Source organism: Podarcis cretensis (assembly GCF_951804945.1).
Source record: "Podarcis cretensis genome assembly, chromosome: 4".
Lineage (NCBI taxonomy): Eukaryota > Metazoa > Chordata > Lepidosauria > Squamata > Lacertidae > Podarcis > Podarcis cretensis.
Genome location: NC_137173.1, coordinates 28,602,696 through 28,628,343, shown reverse-complemented (window position 1 = coordinate 28,628,343; position 25,648 = coordinate 28,602,696). Strand labels below are relative to the sequence as shown.

The 25,648-nt window shown below is 43.9% G+C and overlaps 2 protein-coding genes across 8 annotated transcripts in view; one reads left to right on the top strand and one right to left on the bottom strand.

The window, feature by feature from the left end:
- STARD13 (StAR related lipid transfer domain containing 13) overlaps positions 1-14,012 on the top strand; it is a 157,484-nt gene extending 143,472 nt beyond the window's left edge. For all 6 annotated transcript variants that reach the window (XM_079973366.1, XM_079973368.1, XM_079973367.1 and 3 more), the window contains 6 exons: positions 2,528-2,735; positions 3,947-4,061; positions 4,886-5,107; positions 6,057-6,274; positions 11,012-11,188; positions 13,335-14,012. In XM_079973366.1, coding sequence (XP_079829492.1) covers positions 2,528-2,735; positions 3,947-4,061; positions 4,886-5,107; positions 6,057-6,274; positions 11,012-11,188; positions 13,335-13,452 — 1,058 coding nt within the window. In that variant the 3' untranslated portion in view covers positions 13,453-14,012. The remainder of the gene's footprint in view (positions 1-2,527; positions 2,736-3,946; positions 4,062-4,885; positions 5,108-6,056; positions 6,275-11,011; positions 11,189-13,334) is intronic.
- A 1,130-nt stretch (positions 14,013-15,142) lies between these two features.
- KL (klotho) overlaps positions 15,143-25,648 on the bottom strand; it is a 33,771-nt gene continuing 23,265 nt past the window's right edge. Inside the window, exon 5 of one of the 2 annotated variants that reach the window (XM_079973472.1) lies at positions 15,143-22,162. In XM_079973472.1, the coding sequence (XP_079829598.1) occupies positions 22,128-22,162 (35 nt within the window). In that variant the 3' untranslated portion in view covers positions 15,143-22,127. The remainder of the gene's footprint in view (positions 22,163-25,648) is intronic. The other variant, XM_079973474.1, reaches the window with a different exon arrangement.

Genomic DNA, 25,648 nt, shown 5'->3' with positions numbered 1-25,648 from the left:
GAATCTTCAAATAGAGAGAAGATAACGGCTTGCTGAAGCGTGTACTATAAAGCAGTTTCTCCTATTCTTTCATTGGTTTAGTGTCTGATTTACACAGGGGAACCTTGAATGCAAGCTGAGTGAACAGAGTGGTGGCTTGTGAATTAGTTTTATCAGGCGTAATATTTAAGCTTCCTCCATTCATGCATTTATTAAACTCCACACCACCACCACCACCCACATGCCCCTTGGCTCTGTAGAGGAGGACACACATTCCCCAAGCTTCCCTTGTTGTGCCACAAACAATGTTGCCTAGAAAAGAGCATGCAGTGTTATGGCATTGCGCTCTCGAAAGGAAATGAGGTCCCTGTTCACTGCGTGGCCCACTCCACTTCCCAGAGATTTAACTGCAGCAGTAAAACTGTCCAGATGAACTCTGCAGGGACAGAAAGGGCTTATAAAAACCTCTGTATTCTGTCAGGGTTTTAAGGGCTGCTGTGCCGGTTTAATTTTGGATCTCTGCTTCCTGACTGTACTTAAACTGTATTTGTGCTACTGACTGTACTTTTACTGGGTTTTATTGGGCTTTATGGGTGAAGCCTAGCCATGCTCATCTGTCAGTGGAGCAGACAATGTTAGCTGAAAGGATTTCCCCGCCCCCCGCAGCCCCCTGTCCAACTCTACAATCGGCCCAGAGCCCCAGTCCTTCTGAGCAGATCTGGGAGGGATGCAGACAGGGGCTGCAGCAGGGAGGGGATGAAGGGGAAACTGCACAACTTGGGATATTGCCATATGTATCTGTTTTATTGCTAGTTTGTGAGGTTGCTTTTTAACAGAGTGCCTCACCTTGATGGTCCTGATGGATATAGTAAGATCCAGTAATATACCGTATTTTTCGCTCTATAGGACGCACTCCCCCCCCCCAAAAAAAATTAAGGGGAAATGTGTGTGCGTCCTATAGAGCGAATACAGGCTGCGCGGCTAAGCCCAAAGCCAGAACAGGGAGACAGAGCGCTGCACAGCCCTCCATCTCACTGTTCTAGCTTGGGGATGGCTGCGCAAAGCCTCCACAGGGCAGTGGGGTGAAGGCACCCTGCTGCCCTGCGGAGGCTTCAGAGGCTGTCCCCGAAGCCAGAACAGCAAGACGGAGCACTGCGCAGCGCTCCAACTCGCTGTTCTAGCTTGGGGATGGCTGCACAAAGCCTCCACTCCGGGGGCTTCAGGCAGCTATCCGCAAGCCTTCGGAGCGCAGCAGGAGTTCCCGCTGCGCTCCGAAGGCTTGCGGGTAGCCACCTGAAATGAGGAGAGTGAGAGGGATCGGTGCGCACCGATCCCTCTTGCTCTCCAGGCTTCGCTTCGCTGGAGAGGCGCTGCACAGTTTTCCCTCTCTGCGCAGCACCCCTTCAGCGAAGCGGGAGGAGAAATGGAAGGGGCTCTGTTTCTCCTACCGCTTTGCTGAAGGGGCGCTGCGCAGAGAGGGAGAGCTGCGCAGAGCCCCTTCAGTGAAGCGGGAGGAAAAATGGAAGGGGCTCCGTTTCTCCTGCCGCTTAGCTGAAGGGGCGCTGAGCAGAAAGGGGGAGAATAATTTTTTTCCTGTTCTCCCCCTCCTATGGTCCGGTGCGTCCTATAGAGCGAAAAATACAGTACATATTACTACTACAAATAGTAGTGGTAGAGGAAAAAGGACAAGATTTTTAAAAGTAGAGATCTTTTCCCATCCGCACTCGAATTGTTTTAATGTCTTGGGGCTTTTTTCTGCTTGTCATTTGCTGCCCTAGGCTCTTTTGTGGGGGAAGGCTGAAGATAAATCAAATAAATAAATAAGATGAAAGTGGCAGAGCCAAATCAGAGCTATTGGTGGTCCTGCTGCACAAATCTTGGAGGCTCATTGGCTAGACACAGGAGCCTGAAGTTGGGCAATTGCAAGGTGCTCCGTTGACCAGGCAAAGGTGGCAACAAGGCATCTGGTATTATATTTTATACCAGTTCTGGCCATTCCAGAGGCTTCGTACCACCTGCCGATGTAGCACAGCTTGGGTATTGAGCACTGAGCATTTCAGAGACAGTTTATGGCCATTTATTACTAGCTTAGCCAGCTTGTGCAGTGGTGCCATTTTCTGGTTTCTAATTTCTAGAACAACACAAGGTGAACAGCAGTGGGGCCTTCAGAGCAGGACCTTGGATGTGGGGCCCTGCTAAGCTGCAAAATGCAGCAGGGCTTGCTTATATTTTGAAGTAATGCTGTAATACTATACACTCTGACCTGGGAATCAGTCCCGTTTGACTCCATGAGAGTGACTTCTGAGTTGGCACGCATACGATTATACTGCAAGTGAAGAGACTTTCAAGTCCAGAGTCTAAAACGACCTGACTGCACCACTGGCGAACAGCAAGGCACAAAGTAGGTCACGGGATGTGCACACAAAAAAGTGTAGCTCTCTTCCAGAAGTAATTTGGAATTTGGAGGTGAGATCGTATCTGATGTCCCAAAGTTCTTGTTTGAATTTAGAATCAAATTTTTATTAAGCAACACATTTCATTCCCTCAGATGTTCCAAAAGAACAACGGCTTCAGGCGGTCCAGGCTGCCATCATGTTGATGTCAGATGAAAACAGGGAGGTTTTGCAGACTCTGCTGTGCTTCCTCAATGACGTCACTTCCGTGGAAGAGAACCAGATGACACCTATGAACATAGCCGTGTGCCTGGCCCCTTCACTTTTCCACCTCAATCTGGTCAAGAAAGAAAGCTCGCCACGGTAAGGATTTGCCACTTTTCTTGCTCTGGGTTGCAAGTTAAGAGCGTTGCTAGATGCTTATAAAGACTCGGGGCAGAGATGTGTGACCCACATTTTGCATTTGCTGATTTATATATGTATAGATGCAGCTTTAGGTCTTTGGGCTGCTGGGGTCTTGCCAGTGCTATGCTTTAGAGTATGCACAGCAATCTGGTCAGCAAAGTCTGTTTTTCAAAAAATGGGAGAAGGAGCGGGAAATCTGAGACTCAGCACAAAACGCCTACCAATGCCCTAGATGGAAGTGACATGATTATTCTGTGGCAGCCCTAAGTTGTTGACCTTCCTTCCCACAGAAGCATGTCTGAAATCTTCACTATTCATCTTTCATTGAATGCAGAGGACTCACCTCTTAACCCTAGAGTTTGACAATTGAGGTGTATATTTTTACGACTCACCCCCTTCTTAGGATTGTAATGTTTTTAACTATTTTTTTCTATTGCATTTCAAATTGTCATGACACCCCCTGGGACCTTAGGGTGAAGGTGGGGTTATTCTTATTAGTAGTAAGAATAAGAATAATGGTTAAATGTTATACATGGACATTGTAAAATTTCAAGTTTTAGAATAAGGACTCGTTGAAAGCTTTTATCTCAGTGTCAGCGAATGTATGTGGAAATTCGTTAAAGTTGCTTTGAATTCCTTGCTCAGCCATGAAACTCACTGGGTTACTTTCACCCAGTCACTATTTCTCATCTGAACCTATTTTCTTGTGCCTGTTTTGAGGATAACGAGATAATAAAACCAGAAATTCATATTCATGGAGGACAAGGTTATCAGTGGCTACTAATCATGAGGGCTAAGAGCAGAATACCAGTTGCTGGAAACTGCAGGGAGAGTGATATTGTTCTCATGTCCTGCTTCTGGGCTTGCCATAGGCATCATGTGTCATAAACATGACCTTATGGATGCATTCATGTGATGCTCATGAATGATGCACAGAAGAAGAGCTTTAACCTTTAACCTTTTAGTGATTTTTATTTCTTTGCCATGAGAATGTTTAAGGCATCCCCTTTTTCCTCAGTACAAATGGTTTTCCCTCAAACGACAAAAGTAGACTGTAAAAGACTCTTTGTAGGTTGGTACTGAAAAGTTATAAGTGTCACGACGTTGCCTTTCATCTGAAAAAGGCTGTTGTTCCTTTATCACATTTGAAACACTGAATTCATTTGCAGAGTAATACAGAAGAAATACGCAACAGGGAAGCCTGATCAGAAAGATCTCAGTGAAAACCTGGCAGCAACTCAGGGACTTGCACACATGATAGCAGAATGCGATAAACTTTTTGAGGTGAGTGAAAGATTCAGAAGTCAATATTCATAAGGGAACATGCTTTCAAGTACTTTGCCTATAAAGTTCCACTTTAGCCTTGGAATAAAAGTTTATGCACTGGAGTATTTTGTTGTTCACCTGGAAGGACCTCTAAGTGATTTCCTCTCTAACTTTCTGGAACATTGTTATTCAATTCATCAGTCTCTTTCATTACAAAAGGTTACAGTTGTCAAAAAAAAACAACCCTTCCATATATCTTTGTGATTTTGAGTTGTCTCATAAGAACAGTCTGTTCTATGCTATAAGGATAGTATAGTGTTCTATACTAATGTTACTTGAATATAAAATTAAGTCTTAACCTACCTAGTATTATTTGGACTTGGAAGAACAGCCCAGTGGACAAGACATATCAGTGAACCAATAGACAAGCGTCATTCAGGTGTTCTAAGTAGTCATGTGATGAAGGAGAGGAGGGGCAAGTGCACTGCTTCCAACCATGTATCACCGTTGATCTCCACAAGGTGGAAGAATAACTTCTGCTTGAGTGCTCCAGTTCCCCAAAGCTGGTGGAGTGGCAAAACCCAAGCAGGGAGGGAAGACAGAGCATACTCCCTCTCTTCCCCATAGATGCTGGTAATCATGCAAGGGCAGAGGAACAGCACCTCAACAGAACTCTGACATATTCAGTATTCCTTTTTGGAATTTAGATATTTGTAATCTTACGATTAGTGTCAGGCAGATATTTCCAAACAGGATTTCTATGAAATAGGTTTTCCACAAAAATATTAATTCCAAATCAATTCTTCCATCTCTTCCCCCACTCGCTGTACTTTTTGGGGCAGATCCCACATGATATGGTAACACAGTCTCGGAACTCATATGTTGAGGCCGAAGTGCATGCTCCAACTCTGGTGGAACTGGGCAAGCAAATGGACGAAGAAGGTGGGAATTACCAGACCTACCTAGAAAGTCTAATACAGAGCCTCTGCAAAGAAGCGAAAGAAAAATTCAAAGGATGGGTCACTTGTTCCAGCGCAGAAAATACGGACCTGTGCTACAAAAAGGTAGTTTCTGCAACCAAAACATATATTGTCAAATTTTGCATGATATTTGGGGAACTCTCTTGAAACCCCAGAAAAATGTTGATCAGGATTCATTGAGACACACCTGTGTGTATATAACCATAATACATAGCAAGTGGTGGGCAGGGAGGGAATATATAATCAATTTTTTAAAAGTTCTTTTTTAGGAAAGCTAACACGACACATACAAATCATGTCTATTAAATAAAAAGTTTTAAATTAGAACCAGCACTTAATGTTTGACATTTTCAGACAGAAAAGTGCAGTTCCAAAATCTAATAAGCAGTTCCCATTGTCTTTGAAGAGTACTCCATAAGTTGATCTTCCCATCCTTTAAATCAATGATGCCTAGATGTTCTGGGACTACAACTCCCATCATCCCTGACCATGCCGGCTAGTACTGGTGGGAGCTGGAATCCAAGAATTTCTGGTGGGGCACAGGTTCTCTACCCCTGACTTAAGACGATTAAAATAAGTCAATTTTATACTTCGCTTCTACATATCCAAGTTTCCATTGTCGGTAGCTAATCCAATGTTCAGCCACTAGTTTGCTTCCCTTGATTAATAGTTTTACCACACAGTCACATTGCACATGGGATTTCATGTAGCTCAGCAGTACAATCTAGTGGAAGCATGAATGAGATTTCAATTCATAATCATTCTGAGGGCCCTTCTTTCCCCTGTAGCCTTTCTGCACCACAAAACCAGCTTGTGAAGGTTAAGGAACCTTCCAGGGTGGCATCCAGAATAGTGCAGGTTGCAGTCTGCAGGGGACATTGGCGTACATTTCCTGGGGGCAGGCAGAAATACTTTAGGTACACAGACTGGCTTCTTTGGGTTTTTCTCCTTGTCTCATTCTTTACGCTTAACCCATCATCACTTTCCCTTCTCTTGTCTTCTCTTCCTTCTTACCGCCACTCCCTTGATTAAGGTAGGAGATGGAAACCCATTGAGGATTTGGAAGGCATCCGTGGAAGTTGAGGCTCCTCCGTCTGTTGTATTGAACCGAGTTCTAAGAGAACGCCACCTTTGGGATGAGGATTTCTTGCAGTGGAAAGTCATTGAAACGTTGGACAAGCAGACGGAGGTCTACCAATATGTTCTGAACAGTATGGCTCCCCATCCTGCTAGAGACTTCTTAGTCCTCAGGTAAATTAATTTAGTGGTAGAGTATGTCAGCAACCTTACCACCAAGGCACGTTGAATATTTATACATTTGTACTTCATATGGCATCGTCCTTTTTTCTGTAAATATTATTTTTACCCAACTGACTTTTCTAATTTTGTTTAGGACCATAATAGCCCAGATAAATCAGGCTAGTGGTAGGCCAGCATCCTGTTCTCGCAGTGGCCAACCCAATGCCTATGGAAATCCTGCAAGAACCAGAGCGTGATAATTCATTCCCCTCCTGTGGTTTCCATTCACTGGTATTCAGATGCATTTCTGCCTCTGACCATGGAGGCAGAGCATAGATATCATGGCTGGTAGCCTTATCCGCCATAAATTTATCTAAACATTTCCTCTTGTGGGAGTTTAACTACATTGGCATTTTGCAGTGTTTATGTTGAATGTAGATGAAGGTACATAGCTTAAACTCCTCAGCAAACAACAGAAAATACACTTCACTCGTATCAGCTATCTATGAAATCAGTTCAAATCTCTCTTTCTCTCTAAAAAAAGAACACCTTTGCATCTTTCACTCTGAAAACTATTTATTAAATGATGCCATTAAACCATAAATATTGGCAGCTTCATGGATCACTGCCTTGCCGTGGCGAAGGGGCTTGAAGAACTCAGAGAAGCTATGAACTATGCCGAGCAGGGCACCCAAGATGGAGAGTGGAGAGTTTTGACCAAACGTGATCCACCTGGAGGAGGAACCGGCAAGCCACTCCAGTATCCCTGCCAAGAAAACTCCATGGACAAAGACAACAGGCATATAAAAGTTATGACGCTGGAAGATGAGCCCCTCAGGTCGGAAGGCGTCCAACATGCTACTGGGGAAGAGCGGAGGGCAAGTACAAGTAGATCCAGAGCTGATGAAGCGGCTGGGCCAAAGCCGAAAGGACGCTCAGTTGCGGATATGCCTGGAAGCGAAAGGAAAGTCCAATGCTGTAAAGAAAAATATTGCATAGGAACCTGGAATGTAAGAACCATGAACATGGGTAAGTTGGAGGTGGTCAAAAATGAGATGGCAAGAATAAATATTGACATCCTGGGCATCAGTGAACTAAAATGGACGGGAATGGGTGAATTCAGTTTGGATGACCATCATATCTACTACTGTGGGCAAGAAACCCATAAAAGAAAGGGAGTGGCCCTCATAGTCAACAAAAGAGTGGCAAAAGCTGTACTGGGATGCAATCTCAAAAATGATAGAATGATCTCGATACGAATCCAAGGCAGACCTTTTAACATCACAGTAATCCAAGTTTATGCACCAACTACTGGTGCTGAAGAAACTGAAATTGACCAATTCTATGAAGACTTACAACACCTTATAGAAGTGACACCAAAGAAGGATGTTCTTCTCATTATAGGGGATTGGAATGCTAAAGTAGGGAGTCAAGAGATAAAAGGAACAACTGGCAAGTTTGGCCTTGGAGATCAAAACGAAGCAGGGCAAAGGCTAATAGAGTTCTGTCAAGAGAACAAGCTGGTCATCACAAACACGCTTTTCCAACAACACAAGAGACGACTCTACACATGGACATCACCAGATGGGCAGCATCGAAATCAGATTGATTATATTCTCTGCAGCCAAAGATGGAGAAGCTCTATACAGTCAGCAAAAACAAGACCTGGAGCTGACTGTGGCTCAGATCATCAGCTTCTTATAGCAAAATTCAAGCTTAAACTGAAGAAAGTAGGAAAAACCACTGGGTCGGTAAGATACAATCTAAGTCAAATCCCTTATGAATACACAGTGGAAGTGAGGAACAGGTTTAAGGATTTAGATTTGGTGGACAGAGTGCCTGAAGAACTATGGATGGAGGCTCGTAACATTATACAGGAGGCAGCAACGAAAACCATCCCAATGAAAAGGAAATGCAAGAAAGCAAAGTGGCTGTCCAATGAGGCCTTACAAATAGCGGGGGAGAGAAGGCAAGCAAAATGCAAGGGAGATCGTGAAACATACAGGAAATTGAATGCAGATTTCCAAAGAATAGCAAGGAGAGACAAGAAGACCTTCTTAAACAAGCAATGCAAAGAAATAGAGGAAAGCAATAGAATGGGAAGAACCAGAGATCTGTTCAAGAAAATTGGAGATATGAAAGGAACATTTCGTACAAAGATTTCCATAATAAAGGACAAAAGTGGAAAGGACCTAACAGAAGCAGAAGACATCAAGAAGAGGTGGCAAGAATACACAGAGGAATTATACCAGAAAGAAACGGATGTCTCATATACCCCAGGTAGTGTGGTTGCTGACCTTGAGCCAGACATCCTGGAGAGTGAAGTCAAATGGGCCTTAGAAAGCACTGCAAATAACAAGGCCAGTGGAAGCGATGGTATTCCAGCTGAACTATTTAAAATTTTAAAAGATGATGCTGTTAAGGTGCTACACTCAATATGCCAGCAAGTTTGGAAAACTCAGCAGTGGCCAGAAGATTGGAGAAGATCAGTCTACATCCCAATCCCAAAGAAGGGCAGTGCCAAAGAATGCTCCAACTATCGCACAATTGCACTAATTTCTCACGCTAGCAAGGTTATGCTTAAAATTCTACAAGGAAGGCTCAAGCAGTATGTGGACCGAGAACTCCCAGAAGTGCAAGCTGGATTTAGAAGAGGCAGAGGAACCAGAGACCAAATTGCAAACATGCGCTGGATTATGGAGAAAGCTAGAGAGTTCCAGAAAGACATTTACTTCTGCTTCATTGACTATGCAAAAGCCTTTGACTGTGTCGACCATGGCAAACTATGGCAAGTTCTTAAAGAAATGGGAGTGCCTGATCACCTCATCTGTCTCCTGAGAAATCTCTATGTGGGACAAGAAGCTACAGTTAGAACTGGATATGGAACAACTGACTGGTTCAAAATTGGGAAAGGAGTACGACAAGGCTGCATTTTGTCTCCCTGCTTATTTAACTTATATGCAGAATTCATCATGCGAAAGGCTGGGCTGGATGAATCCCTAGCCGGAATTAAGATTGCCGGAAGAAATATCAACAACCTCAGATATGCAGATGACACAACCTTGATGGCAGAAAGTGAGGAGGAATTAAAGAACCTTTTATTGAGGGTGAAAGAGGAGAGTGCAAAATATGGTCTGAAGCTCAACATCAAAAAAACGAAGATCATGGCTACTGGTCCCATCACCTCCTGGCAAATAGAAGGGGAAGAAATGGAGGCAGTGAGAGATTTTACTTTCTTGGGCTCCATGATCACTGCAGATGGTGACAGCAGCCACGAAATTAAAAGATGCCTGCTTCTTGGGAGAAGGGCAATGACAGGCCTAGACAGCATCTTGAGAAGTAGAGACATCACCTTGCCAACAAAGGTCCGTATAGTTAAAGCTATGGTTTTCCCAGTAGTGATGTATGGAAGTGAGAGCTGGACCATAAAGAAGGCTGATCGCCGAAGAATTGATGCTTTTGAATTATGGTGCTGGAGGAGACTCTTGAGAGTCCCATGGACTGCAAGAAGATCAAACCTCTCCATTCTGAAGGAAATCAGCCCTGAGTGCTCACTGGAAGGACAGATTGTGAAGCTGAGGCTCCAGTACTTTGGCCACCTCATGAGAAGAGAAGACTCCCTGGAGAAGACCCTGATGTTGGGAAAGATGGAGGGCACAAGGAGAAGGGGGCGACAGAGGATGAGATGGTTGGATAGTGTTTTCGAGGTTACCAGCATGAGTCTGACCAAGCTGCGGGGGGCAGTGGAGGACAGGAGTGCCTGGCGTTCTCTGGTCCATGGGGTCACGAAGAGTCGGACACGACTAAACGACTAAACAACAACAAACAACAACAATTGGCAGCTGCCTCAAACAATGACTATTTAATTTATGTAGCTGTGTAGGGTGTCAGAACAGCATTAATTCCACTGATCCAATTGTTCTGGGTTTTTCCTGTAGTGGCCCCATAAGGAGCTGTGTTCTTCATGGCAGGCTGATACTTCAGTTTCTATTACTACCCTCCCCTATTGTGTAAGAAGTGCTTATGCAGGAGGCATCTTCCTTGGCTGGGGGGTGGGGGACCTAGCTGCCTACCAAACTGAGGAAATGCTGGAACTGCCATAAGACTTCAACCCATCTCGATTTTCCTGGTTCTGCAAAGTATATTTCCTGACTCCACCAAGTGTGTGTGTGTGTGTGTGTGTGTGTGTGTGTGTGTGTGTAAGTAATCTGTGACAGCCTTCTTCTCCAAATCCATCAGGACTTAGACAGGTAAACATGTTGGCTTGAAATTTAGTTTGGAAACAAAACAGAGAAATCAGTCCCTTTCTATTTTAAAATAGTCCTCAGTAAAATGCCATCCCCTCAGAAAATTACAACCTGAGACTTGTTCTTGCTGCTCAGCTCTCCTCCTACATTGTCCCCTTAAACATGCTCACATTTCATTGGGTGCCAGGACTGGACATCCACTCTCCCAGCTTCTTTCTGTGAGCGAGTGTGGTGGCTGCTGTGCGTGCCTCTTTCCATTGACAAGGTGCATTCCTGCAGCATTTTGTGCTCCTGTCTCTTTTTTTTTTTTCTTTTACATGTGGCAGCCATGTTGTGTTAGGCCACACTCCCACAGCCACCATATTTGCCCTTCTTCTCTCAAATCACTCTTCTGCATCATTGTACTGAGGCAAGTATACTACTGAAAGAATAAACGCAAGGCTGGATACCTTATTTCTTCCCCTCCAATTCACATTTCCTGTCTTAAAACCTGTTTCAACAGGACGTGGAGAACTGATTTGCCTAAGGGGATGTGCATATTGGTGGCTGTATCCGTGGAACATGAAGAAGGCCCTCTGATGGGAGGAGTGCGAGCAGTTGTTATGGATTCCCAGTACTTAATAGAGCCCTGTGGCTCTGGGAAATCTCGCCTGACACACATTTGCAGGGTGGACCTGAAGTAAGTATCACCAGTGCCAAGATCCTGGTCAACAGGCTTCCTGAACAGAACTAGCTTTTCTGAGCATTGATTGGCAAACTTAGAGGAGTGCAGTTACTTTGGTTAAGAGAAACAACTTCTACTTGCTTGGTTAATATAAAAACGGGATTTTTAAAAAAACTGCTTACTGAGTATTGTATCACCTTTGGCCCAATGGGACTTACTCTCAGGCAACTGTGCATGGGCTGGTTTAGCTCCACCTCCAGCATGATTTTTTAGCTATTCAATTATCCTTAGATTGATTCAATGGAGATATGCTCCTCCCAAATTATTGTGAATTGCAGCTCAGTTTCTGAACAGTTGTGCTTCAAGAGACCACCATGTGCAACTGGTGGCAGTTAGTCAACAAGCCATCTTCATGTGGCTGGTGAGTATGAAGCTAGCAGGCCAGCTCACTACATAGTGCCATAAAAAAATATCTGAACTGTTGCCCAAACTGGCCCCGAGGAACGCATTATGAGCAGGAACATTTCACGAGGAACAAATACTCCTGTTTCTAAAAAGTTTATGTGAATGTTACCAATATAAGACCCATTCCATTGCTGTGCTGGGCATTGTGATGCAACATGAAGACAACTATTACCCGCCTTGACAGCCAAATAGAAGAAAACTCTGGGATGTCTCATGAAACATCAGTACCAAGAGTGCTTGGTAGGGAAGGGGGCTGCCACTGCTTTTAGGAGGAGTGAGGCAGTGGGAAGGTCAGCGCTGTGCAGTTGCCCCAGCAGGATTGGCTCTGCTGATGTTCCCACTCAGCTCCCAGTCTCCCCACTGCCTCACTCCTCTCTTTCCCAGTAAGTGGCCGCAATGTGGCTACCTGGAGGCCAGGTAAATGGTGGCTCCCCTCCTCGCCAACCACTCCTGTTGAGTGTGCATGGCCTTCCTTGTGGGAAAGGGGTGATGAATATACTGCTGTGCAAAGCAAACGTCATTCCTGCTCTTGCATCTCTACATGATTTTGTGCATGTTATGTTTTCGTAATCCTGTGAACAGGATCTAATCCAAGGATAGTGACCCTGTGACCCTCTAGATGTTGCTTGGACCATTAGCCTGACCATTAACCATACTTTCAGGCGCTGCTAGGAGTTGAGAGCCCAGCAACATCCATAGGGCCACAGATTTTGCCATTCCTCATCTAATTTGTCATTCAGCGCTTCTGTCCCTAGTGTATTCTTTTGTGCTTAAACAATCTAATTTGAATTTTGAATCCTCAGAGAATTATAAAATGAACAGCAGTTGTGGGGGATTTCTTCTTTGTGATTTAAATACAGTTCTAGAATTCACTGAGAGATAAATATATAATCACATTCATCTGGGGTAAAACTGTACTTTAGCATACAGATGAGTTCTCTTGAAGCTCCATCCTTCTGCGTGATTCCATGTGTTTATTTCTTGAAAACTGTTAATAATGTATCACTTCAGCTGATCTTTCCACTCAGTGCAGTAAGGCTGGTGCTAATATTCTCAAAACATTTTACAGTGTAGTTTTTGCCTTCAGCCCTACACCCATTTGTGAAAACAGAATTCATCTGAACTAGTCATGCTCATGTGTTTGTGACCAGGACTGTAATGTGTGTGAGTGCTGCAGAGTTGTTTTTGTTTGTCCTCATAACAGCACTGCCACCGTTCCCATTTTATAGATAATAAAATGGCCCCAACTTGATAACCCAAGAAGTGTAAAGAACATGTCACAGGTTATAGAAAGCATGCTTCCATATTTTTTCTGCACATTTGAACTACTACGACTACTTTCAGACATGTGAATGCTCTTCAGAGACTGCAGAAACACATAGCAGAAATGCAGGCGCTCAGCCTTTGTATTTATGTGTAAGATGCAGGATTTGAACCCAGGTTTCCTGGACTCGGGCCAAGCAATCTAAACATTGTCCATACTGGCTTTCTCCATGTCAGGGGTAAAATGTACATTTTATTCTGTGCAGTGGAGTTTTTCAGTCCATGATTTTCAGGCGTGACCGTACCTGCATTGTTTAGCACCGTGGTGCGTATGAGAGTCCTCTGCCTATTTTGTTAGTGTTTATGTCCTACCAACAAGATGAGGCTGGGGGAAGAACATGCTTAACAGTAATTTTCCTCTTTCTCCCTCCAGAGGTCATTCGTTAGAGTGGTACAACAAAGGCTTTGGACATCTGTGTGCTGCTGAAGTTGCCAATATCAGGAATTCATTTCAACCGCTAATTGCTGAGGGACCAGAAACAAAAATATGAGTGCTGGATACCGAGATATATGGAGTTCCATGAACAAACTAGAGCCACTGGGTGATTTTAGCCTACGTTTGTGCAATAGCCAAGCAAGGATTGCTTGGGCAGCTCTGTCATGGTCTGGTAATGTCACTCACTTACCCTCCCAGCCCCGTCCTGTATTCGTTGATCTCCTTCACTGAAGAATATTTGTCCAAGAACTTTTTCAGGCTACACAAATTGACTGTGGTCATTGCTTTTCCATTGCGTAATTCTAATATTTAAAAGCTTCTGAGAAGCTTATTTTAAAGTGCAAATAAGAGATGTAAATATTGTATAGACTTTGCTATGTATCATATCTGCCTATATATATATATATATACACATACATATATATATATACACACACACACACATATATGTAAATATAATAAGTTTTGTATATAAGAGAACTTTCTAGAAGAAACTTCCTGCATCTGTTTGGAATGATTTCCATTCTGTTAGATCTCAGCATCTACCAGCTTTTGTAAACAGCATTTGCTATTACTGTTAAAACCATGACATCATCAGCGCGGTGACTATCAGCCAAGTGGAGTACTTAAGCTGATCCTATGTTTGCAAAGCTTATACAAAGAGGTGCGTAGAGATGGGCATACAGGGTTGAGAAGGGGCTGTTAGGAGGCGAGAGAAGGGCAACGAACAGCAGAAAAACATTCTGGTCAGATAGCACTGGCAGACAATAATCTACAATTGCCTGCAGAAAGCAGCAGCTGAGAATATATGCTGGGTATCTTTGAAAAAGGAATAGAGAAGTTACAGGATCAGCTGAAAGCTCACTGTTTGCAGTTTTCAGAATATTTGCTACGACTGTTGGGCTAATCCTTAGACACCATGGTAACAAGGAAATGCTTAGAACAGCTGGTGAAGCAACTGTTGAGCCCATATGAAATCTTACTTACCATATCCAGCATCTGTTGCTTAAACTCACATTGCAACGATGGGCCTTCAAATCAGTCACTCCAGAACAGTCCTCTTCACATCTGTAGGGATATTCTATAGCAAACAGTACTTAGTCTAAGGCTTTGTGATTTGAGATCCTACCCAAAGATTTGCTGTCCCAGGACATAAAGATTTGGGTCCCGATTCAGAGAAAGTAGCTCATGGTTAAATTTCATTGAAATCAAATGGAACTTGAGTAGGTCATGACTAGCAATAGCCCTGAAGTGAGCCATGCAGATAACTTTCTGTGTTGTGGGGTTTTCCTATAAATAAGTACCGTATTTTTTGGCCCATAGGGCGCACCTAGTTTTTTTGGGGGGGAAATAAAGAAAAAAAATTATTTCTTCCCCCCCCAGGTGCGGGGCTGGGGCGGGGGGAGCCCGAGCTTCCCCCGCCCCAGCCCCCAGAACAGGTTGCTATCCGCAAGCCATGGGAAGCCCGAAGCCTGGGGTGTGCTGAGCTCAGCGCGCCCCAAGCTTCTGGGTGCAGGCAAGCTCTCCGCTAGCCATGGGAGAGCTGTGCAACTTTGTGCAGCTCTCCCACGGCTTGCAGATAGCTTCCTGAAGGCTGGAGAGCGAGAGGGGTCGGTGCACACCGACCCCCCTCGCTCTCCAGGCTTCAACGAAAGCCTGCATTCGCCCCATAGTACGCACACACATTTCCCCTTCATTTTTGGAGGGGGAAAAGTGCGTCCTATAGGGCGAAAAATACGGTAATAAACAAAGTTTACAATTCCCTGATTCAGCAGCTCATAATGGTCTTTGAAAAATCATTGTGGCTCCATAGTTTTTTTCTGCAGCTTTTCAGATTATAATCCAAGCTGCACAAGAACTTCAAACTCACTTCCACCAACACCCTCGCCTGGCTGCAACTGTTCCAGTGTCAGCAGAAGCAGAGGCTCTTAATTCGCTCTCTGGCACCTGAGATGCTGCTATGCCAGCATTCCAAGAGCCAGGAAAGAAAAGAGAGGGAAGCAACAGCCAACACAGCCAGGCAAAGAGAGAAATGAGACCTTTTACAGCCAGGCAAGTAGGTAAGGAAGTTCACTGCAGTGGAGAGAAAAGGATTTCTACTGCATTGAGCTCCCATTGCTGGGGTATGTGATAGGACACAGAACATTTCCCAACATTTTAGCAAGTAAACACAGTTGGCCAAGCCCATACAAATCAAGCTCATATTTGGGAAACCCAGGCAGGTGGGCAGGGTATAAATAATAAATTATTATTATTACTGGGCTAACCCGTGTCCATTACTTGTCTAAGTTTCCCCGTTGATTTTAATGAGGCATAACAGTGATTAACTTTCTCTGATATGGAGCTTTAGTTTGGGATACAGCAACAGCCCTGCCAGCACATCGCTAACCGTTATATTCTACTAGTATTGCACTCATGTTGTATGCCTATAGTGAAGTACAAACTGGACTACTGGTGTGAAGAAAACAATACCCAGCAACAGAGCAATTTTGCCAGATAAACATTGTTTCCAACAACATTAGGATCCTTAAAAATAAAAATATCTATATAGCTGCTGCTGTTGTTAATAATAGTCTTATAGCAACCCACTTAGAATTCTTGCTTATAGAAACACAAGCTAATGTCCCCATTGTATCTGAAATTATTCCGAGCTTTGTTTCCATCTGCACAATAGGAACGAGATCTTTTAAAGGGCAATCCTAAACATGCCTAGTCAAAAGAAAGCCTCATTGATGTTAACGGGGCTTCCTCCAAGGTAAGTGTGTCTAGGATTACACCCTTAATAAGCTTTTTACTAAACAGAATAAGCTTCTTATAATGTGTGTCATAAACTTAAAAAGTGCAATGGCAAACTCTGGGAAGAGGTAGTACTGTATCTCTGGAGCACCTTTAAGAACACAAGATGAGCGTCCTGGATCAGGCCAAAAGCCCATCTATGTCCAGCATCCTGTTTTCACAATGGTGATCCTGAAGCCAGCACACAGGACAAGAGTGAGACAGCATTCTCCCCACCTGTGAGTCCCAACAACTGAAACTCAGAGGCATACTGTCCCCAACAGTGGACACGCAGTTACCATGGCTGGTAGCCTTATCCTTGCTGAATTTGTCTCATCCTCTTTTAGGTGGCCATCGTTACCTCTTGTTGGGAGCAAAACCCCTAGTTTAACTAGGTGCTGTGTGGAAAAGTACTTTCTTTTGTCTGTCCTGAATCTCCAAACATTCAGCTTCATTGGATGGTCCTTTTTCATCTGATGGCCTTAGGCCTTGATCCTAAATTTGCTTGGAAGCAAATCTGTCCCATTCCAATGTCAGCACATTAGGATAGCAGTTGTCCTAAAGATGTCATTTTGTTCCTCATGAATGAAAACAGGAATAGCTGCTGGTATTCTAGAATGGTAGCCTATGAGTCCATTGGCAGTACATAATCAGGGAGTACTTATTTCTTCTGAAAAGGGGGAAATGTAAAGCAAATCATTATTTTTTGAAGTAATTTATGGAGACAGGGTGAGCTTTTTTAAAGAAAGGAAAGAAACTAGCATGGAACAAAATGCAGTTTCATTCCTAATTTAGTTTAAAATATGCAGTTATTTTCATATTAATTAAGTCAGATTCACCCTGACTTTCTATGTATTGTGGTACATGGTTGTTTTTTCAGATTGCACGTTCACTTGTGAGTAGGCCCCATTGAACTCAATGGGCCTTACCATTGAGCAGACATGCATTATGCTGTCAGTGTTTTAATTCATTGTTTTCAGTCAATCAAAATGTGCCATTGAATTTGATTCAGTAGAATACAGTATATTTTCCTGAAGAAGAGGGATGCCTTTTTTCCTGTCAGGTCTCTTTACCCTGAACAGCAGAGTTGGCAAGCACGAATTAATTCAGTATATGAAACTTTTTCCAGCGTGTCAGTCTGCGGCAGTGAGGAAAGATTCACTTCCCGAATTTCTGCTTGTCACACAATGGTTGTTTTGGAGCATAGTGCAGAAACAGCTTTTCATGGGATTCTGTAGTGACTATAGTCTGCCTGGATTACATTTAAGCTTTGTGATCTCTGTAGGATTGTGCCTATAAGGACAACACACAGGAGCTTTGGAAATGTCTAGTCTAGGTGGTATAAAAACCTCAACACCATGCACCATTCTCCCAATACTTCAATTCTAGAAAGAGGTATGCCACTGGATTAATATCAAACCATACTCATATTCACCTCAGTGTGGGATGCAGACTGAGGCCAAGACCAAAAAACCTCAGGTTTAGGATTGTAGATTTTAATTTTGGTGAGCCTGGGCCAGTCGTAGTTGATGGATGGCAGCAGCAGCAAATACCTGACTCTCCCCCAGCAGCATCACTGTCACTTAATAGGAGGACGAGAGTTGAGGCAGCGAGGCTCTTCCCATTGTCCCTGCATAGTGCTGACTTCTCTGCTTCTACCTCTCCTTACAGGCCGCAACTGACCCAGCCTTACCAAAAGTACACTAAGGGGTTTCCCCCTTCATTACAGTGGTACTTCGGGTTACAGACGCTTCAGGTTACAGACTCCGCTAACCCAGAAATAGTACCTTGGATTAAGAACTTTGCTTCAGGATGAGAACAGAAATTGCGTGGCGGCGGCAGCACAAGGCCCCATTAGCTAATGTGGTGCTTCAGGTTAAGAACAGTTTCCGGTTAAGAACGGACCTCCAGAACGAATCAAGTTCTTAACCCACGGTACCACTGTATTATTTTCATCATGGCCTTAGCTTGCATGCAACACCTGTAAGAAGTCTAGAAACTAGAAAGCCCAAAAGTATGTCATGTGGTATTTCCTTTCCATGCTGTACAAGTCCATCCAATGGAAAAAACCATACCAATCCCTTAACATGGCCACACAGAAAGAATGGGAGTAGTGTCAAGTCAATCTTCTCAATGCTGGTGTACAGCTAAATACTTATCAAGCCATTCCAAAACATCATAATCCTAAATGCAGAAATTGTCACTCAAAACCAGAGGATAAGCCATATTGAATTACTGTAGGTGCCTCAGGAGATGCTTCCTGTCAGTAGTGCAGCAATATTCATTGTAAATATGTAGATCGGGGGAAGCAACTTCTCTCTTTAAGGCTATGCAGGGAAATGTCTTGTATTTTCAGTACTCAAATTTATCTGGATTTGTACCAGGAAGTTGTGTTTGATGGTGGTGCATAAAGACTTCCCTTCTTTGCCAGGATCATACAGTAATAATTTGTTAGAACTTATGTTTACCCCAAGGATTGGTGTAATAAAATATATAATTTTCACTAACCTTCCCCAACTCTGTTGGACCATCGGCCATGCTTCTGGGTTTTCAGTTGGACCAGGTTGGCACTCCACCAGGTTGGAGAAGACTGATTTAGGCCTACAATACAAACCAGAAAGTTGGCACCGTAAACTGGAACCAACTTTTTCAAACACACTCACTGCACTTTCCTAGATGAAAATGGCAGAGCCATCATACACCAAGATCATCCAAAAATGACATAACACCAATTCAACCCCTTACCCAGTCTTTCCTATACCTGTACAATCAGTAGGGATGAATGATAATTTTGGAAGGAGTCAATAAATGACCTCTGTCACTTTAGTAGTCCCAAAGTAATTACTAGTTGAGTCAGCCCCTTGGCATTTTGTCTCAGCTCATCAGCCTGTTTCCCTCCTCCACACTTCCACAAACTTATTAAGTTGTAGGAGGATGAGGTGAGGAGGGAAAGCAGCTGTTGAGGTGAAAGCTTAAGGCTGCTTCTGCAGAGGTAAGATATAGAAAATATTGACTTTTATTTCTCCTGACTCATTGACTGGAAAGGCTATTTTTAAAAAATCCAGCTATAGTACGCAGAATTAGGTCAAGCATGTTCAGTAAAGACTTCTTGGACCTTGCTTTGCTCACTTTGGGAGGTGCAATTTTTTGTTGTTTTTATTTTATTTATTCTGACTCACAGACCTAGACATAAAAAGAACCAACAACCCTACAATTCCCAGCATTCCATAACAATGGAAATGGCCAGCTCTACCGTTAGGCAGAATGAGGCAGTCACCCCAGGAAGCACATCCTGGGGAGTGGAGGGGTAGCAAGATATGCGACAGAGATTGTGTGACCTATATTTACTACCCCTGAGCTAGTTTGCTGTCCTCAGTTCAGGTAGAGGATGTTGTCCCATCGCTAGTGTTGAGGTATGATTCAAATGCCAGCCTCATAGGATGGGATGGGATGGGAAGGGAGCCATTTTGTTCTTAACTTAAGGCAGCAAAATGTCCAGGGCTGGTCCTGAATGGATAGTTCAAATATGCTCAAAAGTCTCAATTGCTGAAAGATGGGGATTTAGGGGAAACAGGTCATTTTCACAAGCTCTCTTAGCTGCACTTTCCTTCTTCCACTACAACTTGTACATTTGGGGAAAGACTGAGAAAGGAAATCAGCAGCTGAGAGGGCCGGCAAAAGTGAGGGAGCTTCTGCTGTCTTTCCTTAAAAATTGAGAATTGCCCCCAAAAGCCTGAGAGGGATGCAGCCTATTCCAACTTAGAATGCATAGATTTTGCAAATCACTAAAAAATAAATTTCTAATTCACAGTATTTGATATGAAAAAATCAGATTCCATTGAACCCAGATAGGCCTCCAGGATCGCATGGCAAGCTTGAGGAAATAATGCATAGTTATTTGCAATCAAATTGGTTTTTAAAGCTATAAATAAACATTTATAGCAGATTCCTTCTGTATGTATAATTGACCAATTCCAAAGAATATATGAAAAGTGGAGGAGACATGAATGACTCATCTTCCTCAGGCTATATATAGTATAGGAAGACTACTGTCCTCTCTCTCATACAGAAAGTTTTGCTGCTATAATTCCTAGACCTGCTTTATCTAACCATCTACTAAAATGCATTTCTTAGACTCTGGACTTGGACAGGGTCTAACTGAAGTTAGTGGACTTGAATCATGATCTCCTTAGGGCAAAAATATTTCCTCACATTGTGTCATTTATATGACACTTTTCTGATAAAAATACATCCAAAAAGTTTCAAACAATAAATACATTATTAACATTAAAAACTGCAGCCACAAAGTATAATTCCAACAAATAATGGATAGTACGTTTAAAAACTGGCTGGAATAAAATTATATTTCATAACCATCTAGGAATGGACAAAGAGGGAGTCAGCAGCCCCGAGAAGTCTCCCTCTGTTTTTCTCTCGTATGGTAGAACATATTCTGAGCAAAGTAGAAATTGGGCTTTAACATTTCACTTTGCTGTGGAGTTCTGTGGATTAAATGTTTGGATAGGGTCAGGAAAACTTGGGTTTGGGGAGACATGGATCATCTCCTGTTGCCTCAGATCAGGGGTAAGCAATGAGGTACTCTCCATTTCTTGCGGACAACAACTTCTGTCAGCCCCCAGCCAATTTAGTCAATAGTTGGGGAAGATGGGAGTTGCAGTCAGTGGCATCTGGAGGGAAGGGGGCCCTTGGATACTGCCTCAGACTTTTGCAACAATTCCATTTGGTTCCCGTGTTTAGAGATAGAAGTCAAGTAGATATGCTTGCGTCATCTAGCAACCATGTATCTGTGAAATACTATGTTTTCTTTTTTTAAATGAGTATTAATCTTATCTATCAGAAGAACACTACCATGTTTTCATTAAGTGTTATAGTGCCATTGTTAAGTCAATATGGCCATTGTGTTTTTTTTAATGTACTCATATTAATACCTCAATTTTTTTTTACCTCATGTCTTGTTATCAGTCAAAAACAACCTGTAAATATATAACATGGAGCTGAATAAAGTGGCATATACTGAAGGATTGGATTTACCATCAGTATTACTTTTTGTTAACATGCTATTATATAGTATTTCTTAAAATGTTATCTGATTCGTTTTTCCATTCCTACCCCAGCTATCTGTAAAAAAAGAATCACTGTTAATTTGATGTATCTTTATATTACATTTACATCTTCACTGTCTGATCAGTGTCCACAAATTTCATTTTCTGTTTTTTGTTTTTTTAATTCTTTTTCAGGGGCAGGAGTAGAATCCAAACAATGCCGTAAAATCACTTATAAACTTTGCTTTACATCTAGTAAAAGCAATATTGATTGCAGAGATCCTCTGAAGCGGTTTCGGTTCAGAAAAGTTTTGCATTGCCTTCTAAAAAGAAGGCAATCTACTAGTTCGTAGCAATGTAAATGTATGTATTAGTCAAAATAACATACAACAATCCATTATATTAGATTTAATGGCATACAAAAATGTGTGTGTTAGGAGAGATCCGCCAAAAAAATATGCTGATGAATTTTCATCAGGACTTTTTTCAAAAAGAATTGCTAACTGATATGGAAAAGTGGAGAGCTAAACTTAAGACTGGGGGAAAAACTAAAACTGAGAGAAACTAAAAATGACAGATTCACCCATCCCTGCTTGAGTTGTCAACATACACCACCAGAGTCCTGCTATATTCCTCCAAATATTTAAGACACAAGCTTCGCACAGTTTCCATTTTTACCACTTTATTCTAAGTGCGCTAGGTACATCACTGAAAAATTAAGGCTTACCTTAATTTAAAAACATCCCCGCATTTATTTATTTTTTACTTTTCTCAACAGGCTCCTTCTGTAGGGGACTGCCCCACTTTTACTTACAAATCTTGCTGCTTTCTGAATCTCAGGATTCTTGGTGAAGCTGTGCAGTGTTTTTGATCTGATCAGCTGCATCACTTTTCAAGTGATGTGCCTTTCCTGCAGTGGCTCCAAACCTGCTGAGATATCCAAGTTATGGTTATATACCAGTGTCTGCTGTTACATTTGTTTTTATAGAGAGTTAGACCCAGACGTCGCCTCCCATTTGCAAATGGGAATCCAAGCAAGCCAAGACTCTCACTGAAGGAAGGAGGGAGGAAGAACCACATGCCAGGCTGTTGCAGAAGACCCCAAACCCTCCAAAGCAAATTTTCAAAGGGGAGCAGGAGAAACTGCCTCCCCTTCAAGCAAAGCAACATGAGTGAAACTCTGAGCACAAGTCTGGATACAAACCTTTATTATAATCCCATCTACTTACCTTATATTTAACGGATTTCCCCAAAGCACTCATCTTCCTCTCAATATATCAAATTGCACTCATGGACACGAACAACTTCCATCTGGCGGGCAAGAGAAGTTGGGGAGGAGTAACCTTATAAGCAGCCAGGGTTGTACAAGGTCAGAGAACAATATGTGCTGCTCAGTTTGACTCCTTTGCTTGCTGAAACATCTATAAACCTCTAGTCTAGAAATCCCCTGTCCCAGCAATGTGTGGTGTGGCTCTTAGAATTCCCCACTCTTTTTCAGGCTGGCTGTAAAAAAAAAGAGGCGTGGGAAGCTGAAATTTTAAGAGGCCAGTCCTTTCTCATCACTGCATCACCTGCTGAGAAAAGCATCACCTGCTGAATCTATGTGTGTTTAAGATGCAGAAGCTTGGGGGAGTGGGATGCCGTGTGCTTTCCCCCAATATAAAAAGCAGCGAGTGTGGGGCACTGAGCAGCATTGAGCACATGGAAGGCTGGGGGGGGGGGGAATTCAAACATTTCCGGCTCCCAGTCAGGACAGACCTGAGATGTTTTGCCGCCAGGGGCAAAGGACAGGATGGTACCCTACCTCTTTCATGTACTGAAGCCAGATGGGCTGACAGTCAAATCTTACCTTGACACTTCTGATGGGACAGCAACTTGTACCCCACAGCAGGCTGAGCACAGCAGGTGAGGCGAAGGGGTTCCCAGCAGGCCATGCGCCAGACAACTCCAGCAACGTGCTACCATTTCCTGCCATGTCCCGGAAACATCTGCCACCTGTGGCAGCTGCCTTTTTCCACTGGTACACACACACACACATCTGCACACAGCTTTCAGCCGAATAGGGAAGCCTCAAGCAGCCCCAACCCTGGTGATTTGCGACCCAAAGAAACCACCACCAGAAAAGGAAGTTCACACCTGCATTTTGTATAAATCCGTGGCAAGGAGATGATGCGAGTCAAATATACATCTGTGAAAACCCCTTTAGTGAGACATAATGGGACATAATGTATGAACAATGGCATGGCAAGAATCAGAAAACAACAAAGCCCATTTGAAATTGAGGCATCGTAGAATGAAACCAGCTCCTAAGAGATTGTGATGGTATAGTTTTACAAACATATATTCGTTCTCCCGGAGGTAGCAATTCCCTCAGGCTGTTGAGTGTGGCTCCTTCCTGCCACTCACCATCTGGCCTGGGGTGGGGCCTGAAGCCTCACATGGACTGCTGCACTCCGCTGCCCAGGAGGACTCTCCTGTGTGAGTGTCTGAGGGCCCTGCTCCTTCCTGCCACTCACCATCTGGCCTGGGGCGGGGCCTGACAGGCCCCACTAGGACAGTTGCTGTTACTGCTGGAGGGGTGCAGAGTGCTTTTAAAATGTTTTAAAAAATTTTATTTTGAATTTTTTGTATGTGGGGTGGGGTGGGGTGGGGTGGATGTTTATTGGGCCTGGGAATTTGTTTGATTTTATGTTTTTGTAATTTTTATAATTTTTATTGTTTTTTGCTTGTATTGTTTTATTTGTGTTGTTGCTTTTTTGTTGTTGTTTTTTAAAGGGGTTATTTTGTTCTTAAGGGGAGGGGTCAGGGCTGCCGGGGAGTGGGCCCCAGCCCACAAAATGGCTGGGGCATGTTCCACAGGGGGGGATGCACTGGGACAACCGATCTCAGTGATCACGGGTAGGAGGAGGAGTTACACTAAGACCAGACCATGTCATTACAGAGGAGGCAGGTTTAGTCGTTGTCTGAGGACTATCCCTGCCTCCGGGTCTGGTCCTGACCGGATGAATACTAGAATCAGCAAGGGATACCCACATGACCTGAAAGTGTTGCTGTGCAATGCCAGGTCAATGATTCATAAGACCACTGCCATCCATGACTTGATCATGGATGGAGGACTTGACCTGGCATGTGTAACAGAGACTTGGTTGGATGAAGCAGATGGGCCTGTCCTTGCCGCTGCTTGTCCACCAGGTTTCTCTTACGCACAGCAACCCAGGTCATGTGGGCGGGGAGGGGGGGTTGCAGTGATTTTTAGGAAGTCATTAGTTTGCACCAGGCGTCCTATTGGGAAGACCCAGTTTTCTGAGTGCATGTTCTGGAAGTTGGGCAATAGGGGCAGTACAGGATTCCTTTTGGTGTACCGACCTCCCCGCTGCACCAAGGATTCCCTGCCCGAGCTGCTTCAGGTCGTGGCGGATGTTCTCCTGGAGACACCTAGCTTGGTCGTCCTAGGGGATTTTAACATCCATGCCGACACGACCTTACAAGGGGCCGCTCGGGACTTCGTGGAAAGCATGGCCTCCATGGGGCTGTCCCTGAATAAGTCTGGCCCAACCCATAGCCGCGGACATGCCTTGGACCTGGTGTTTACCTCTATGGATGTTGGTGATCTGACACTAAGTAAAAGTGAAACGAAAGAAGTGCCATGGTCAGATCACTTCCTGGTGCAACTGGACTTCTCTGCGACCCATCCCCTCTGCAGGGAGGTGGGACCGATTCGGATGGTCCGCCCCCGCCACTTAATGGATCCAAATGGTTTCCAGAGAGTGGTAGGGGATGCTTTATCCCATGTTGATGGCCTTTCAGCCGATTCCCTGGTGGCCCGCTGGAATGCGGAATTAACCAGGGCTATTGACTGTTTGGCTCCGAAGCGCCCTCTCCGATTGCATGGAGCCCGGAGAGCCCCGTGGTTTTCCACGGATCTGAGGGCAATGAAACAATCGTTGAGACGGCTAGAGCGCCGGTGGCGGATAACCCATTCTGAATCTGACCGGACACAGGTTAGAGCTCAACGTCGAGCCTACCAAGTGGCGATAGCGACGGCGAAGAAGACTTTCTTCACCGCCTCTATTGCATCTGCAGAAAACAGCAGCAGGAGACTCTTTCAGGTGGTTCACAATTTAGCGGAACCACCTGTAACATCGGGGCCCAGTACGGGCCACATGTTCTCCTGCAATGATTTTGCAAATTTTTTTGCAGATAAAATCGCTCAGATTCGGGAAGAAGTAGACTCCACCGTGGGAGCAGGGCCGGGGCGGGAGAGTGCTAGAGTCCTGTCTGGTCAAGTTGTGTGGGATCAATTCCAAGCTGTTACCTCCGAGGATGTGGACAGGCTGCTCGGACGAGTGAAGTCAACCACCTGTCTCCTGGATCCTTGCCCATCCTGGCTTATAAAAGCTAGCCGGGAAGGAC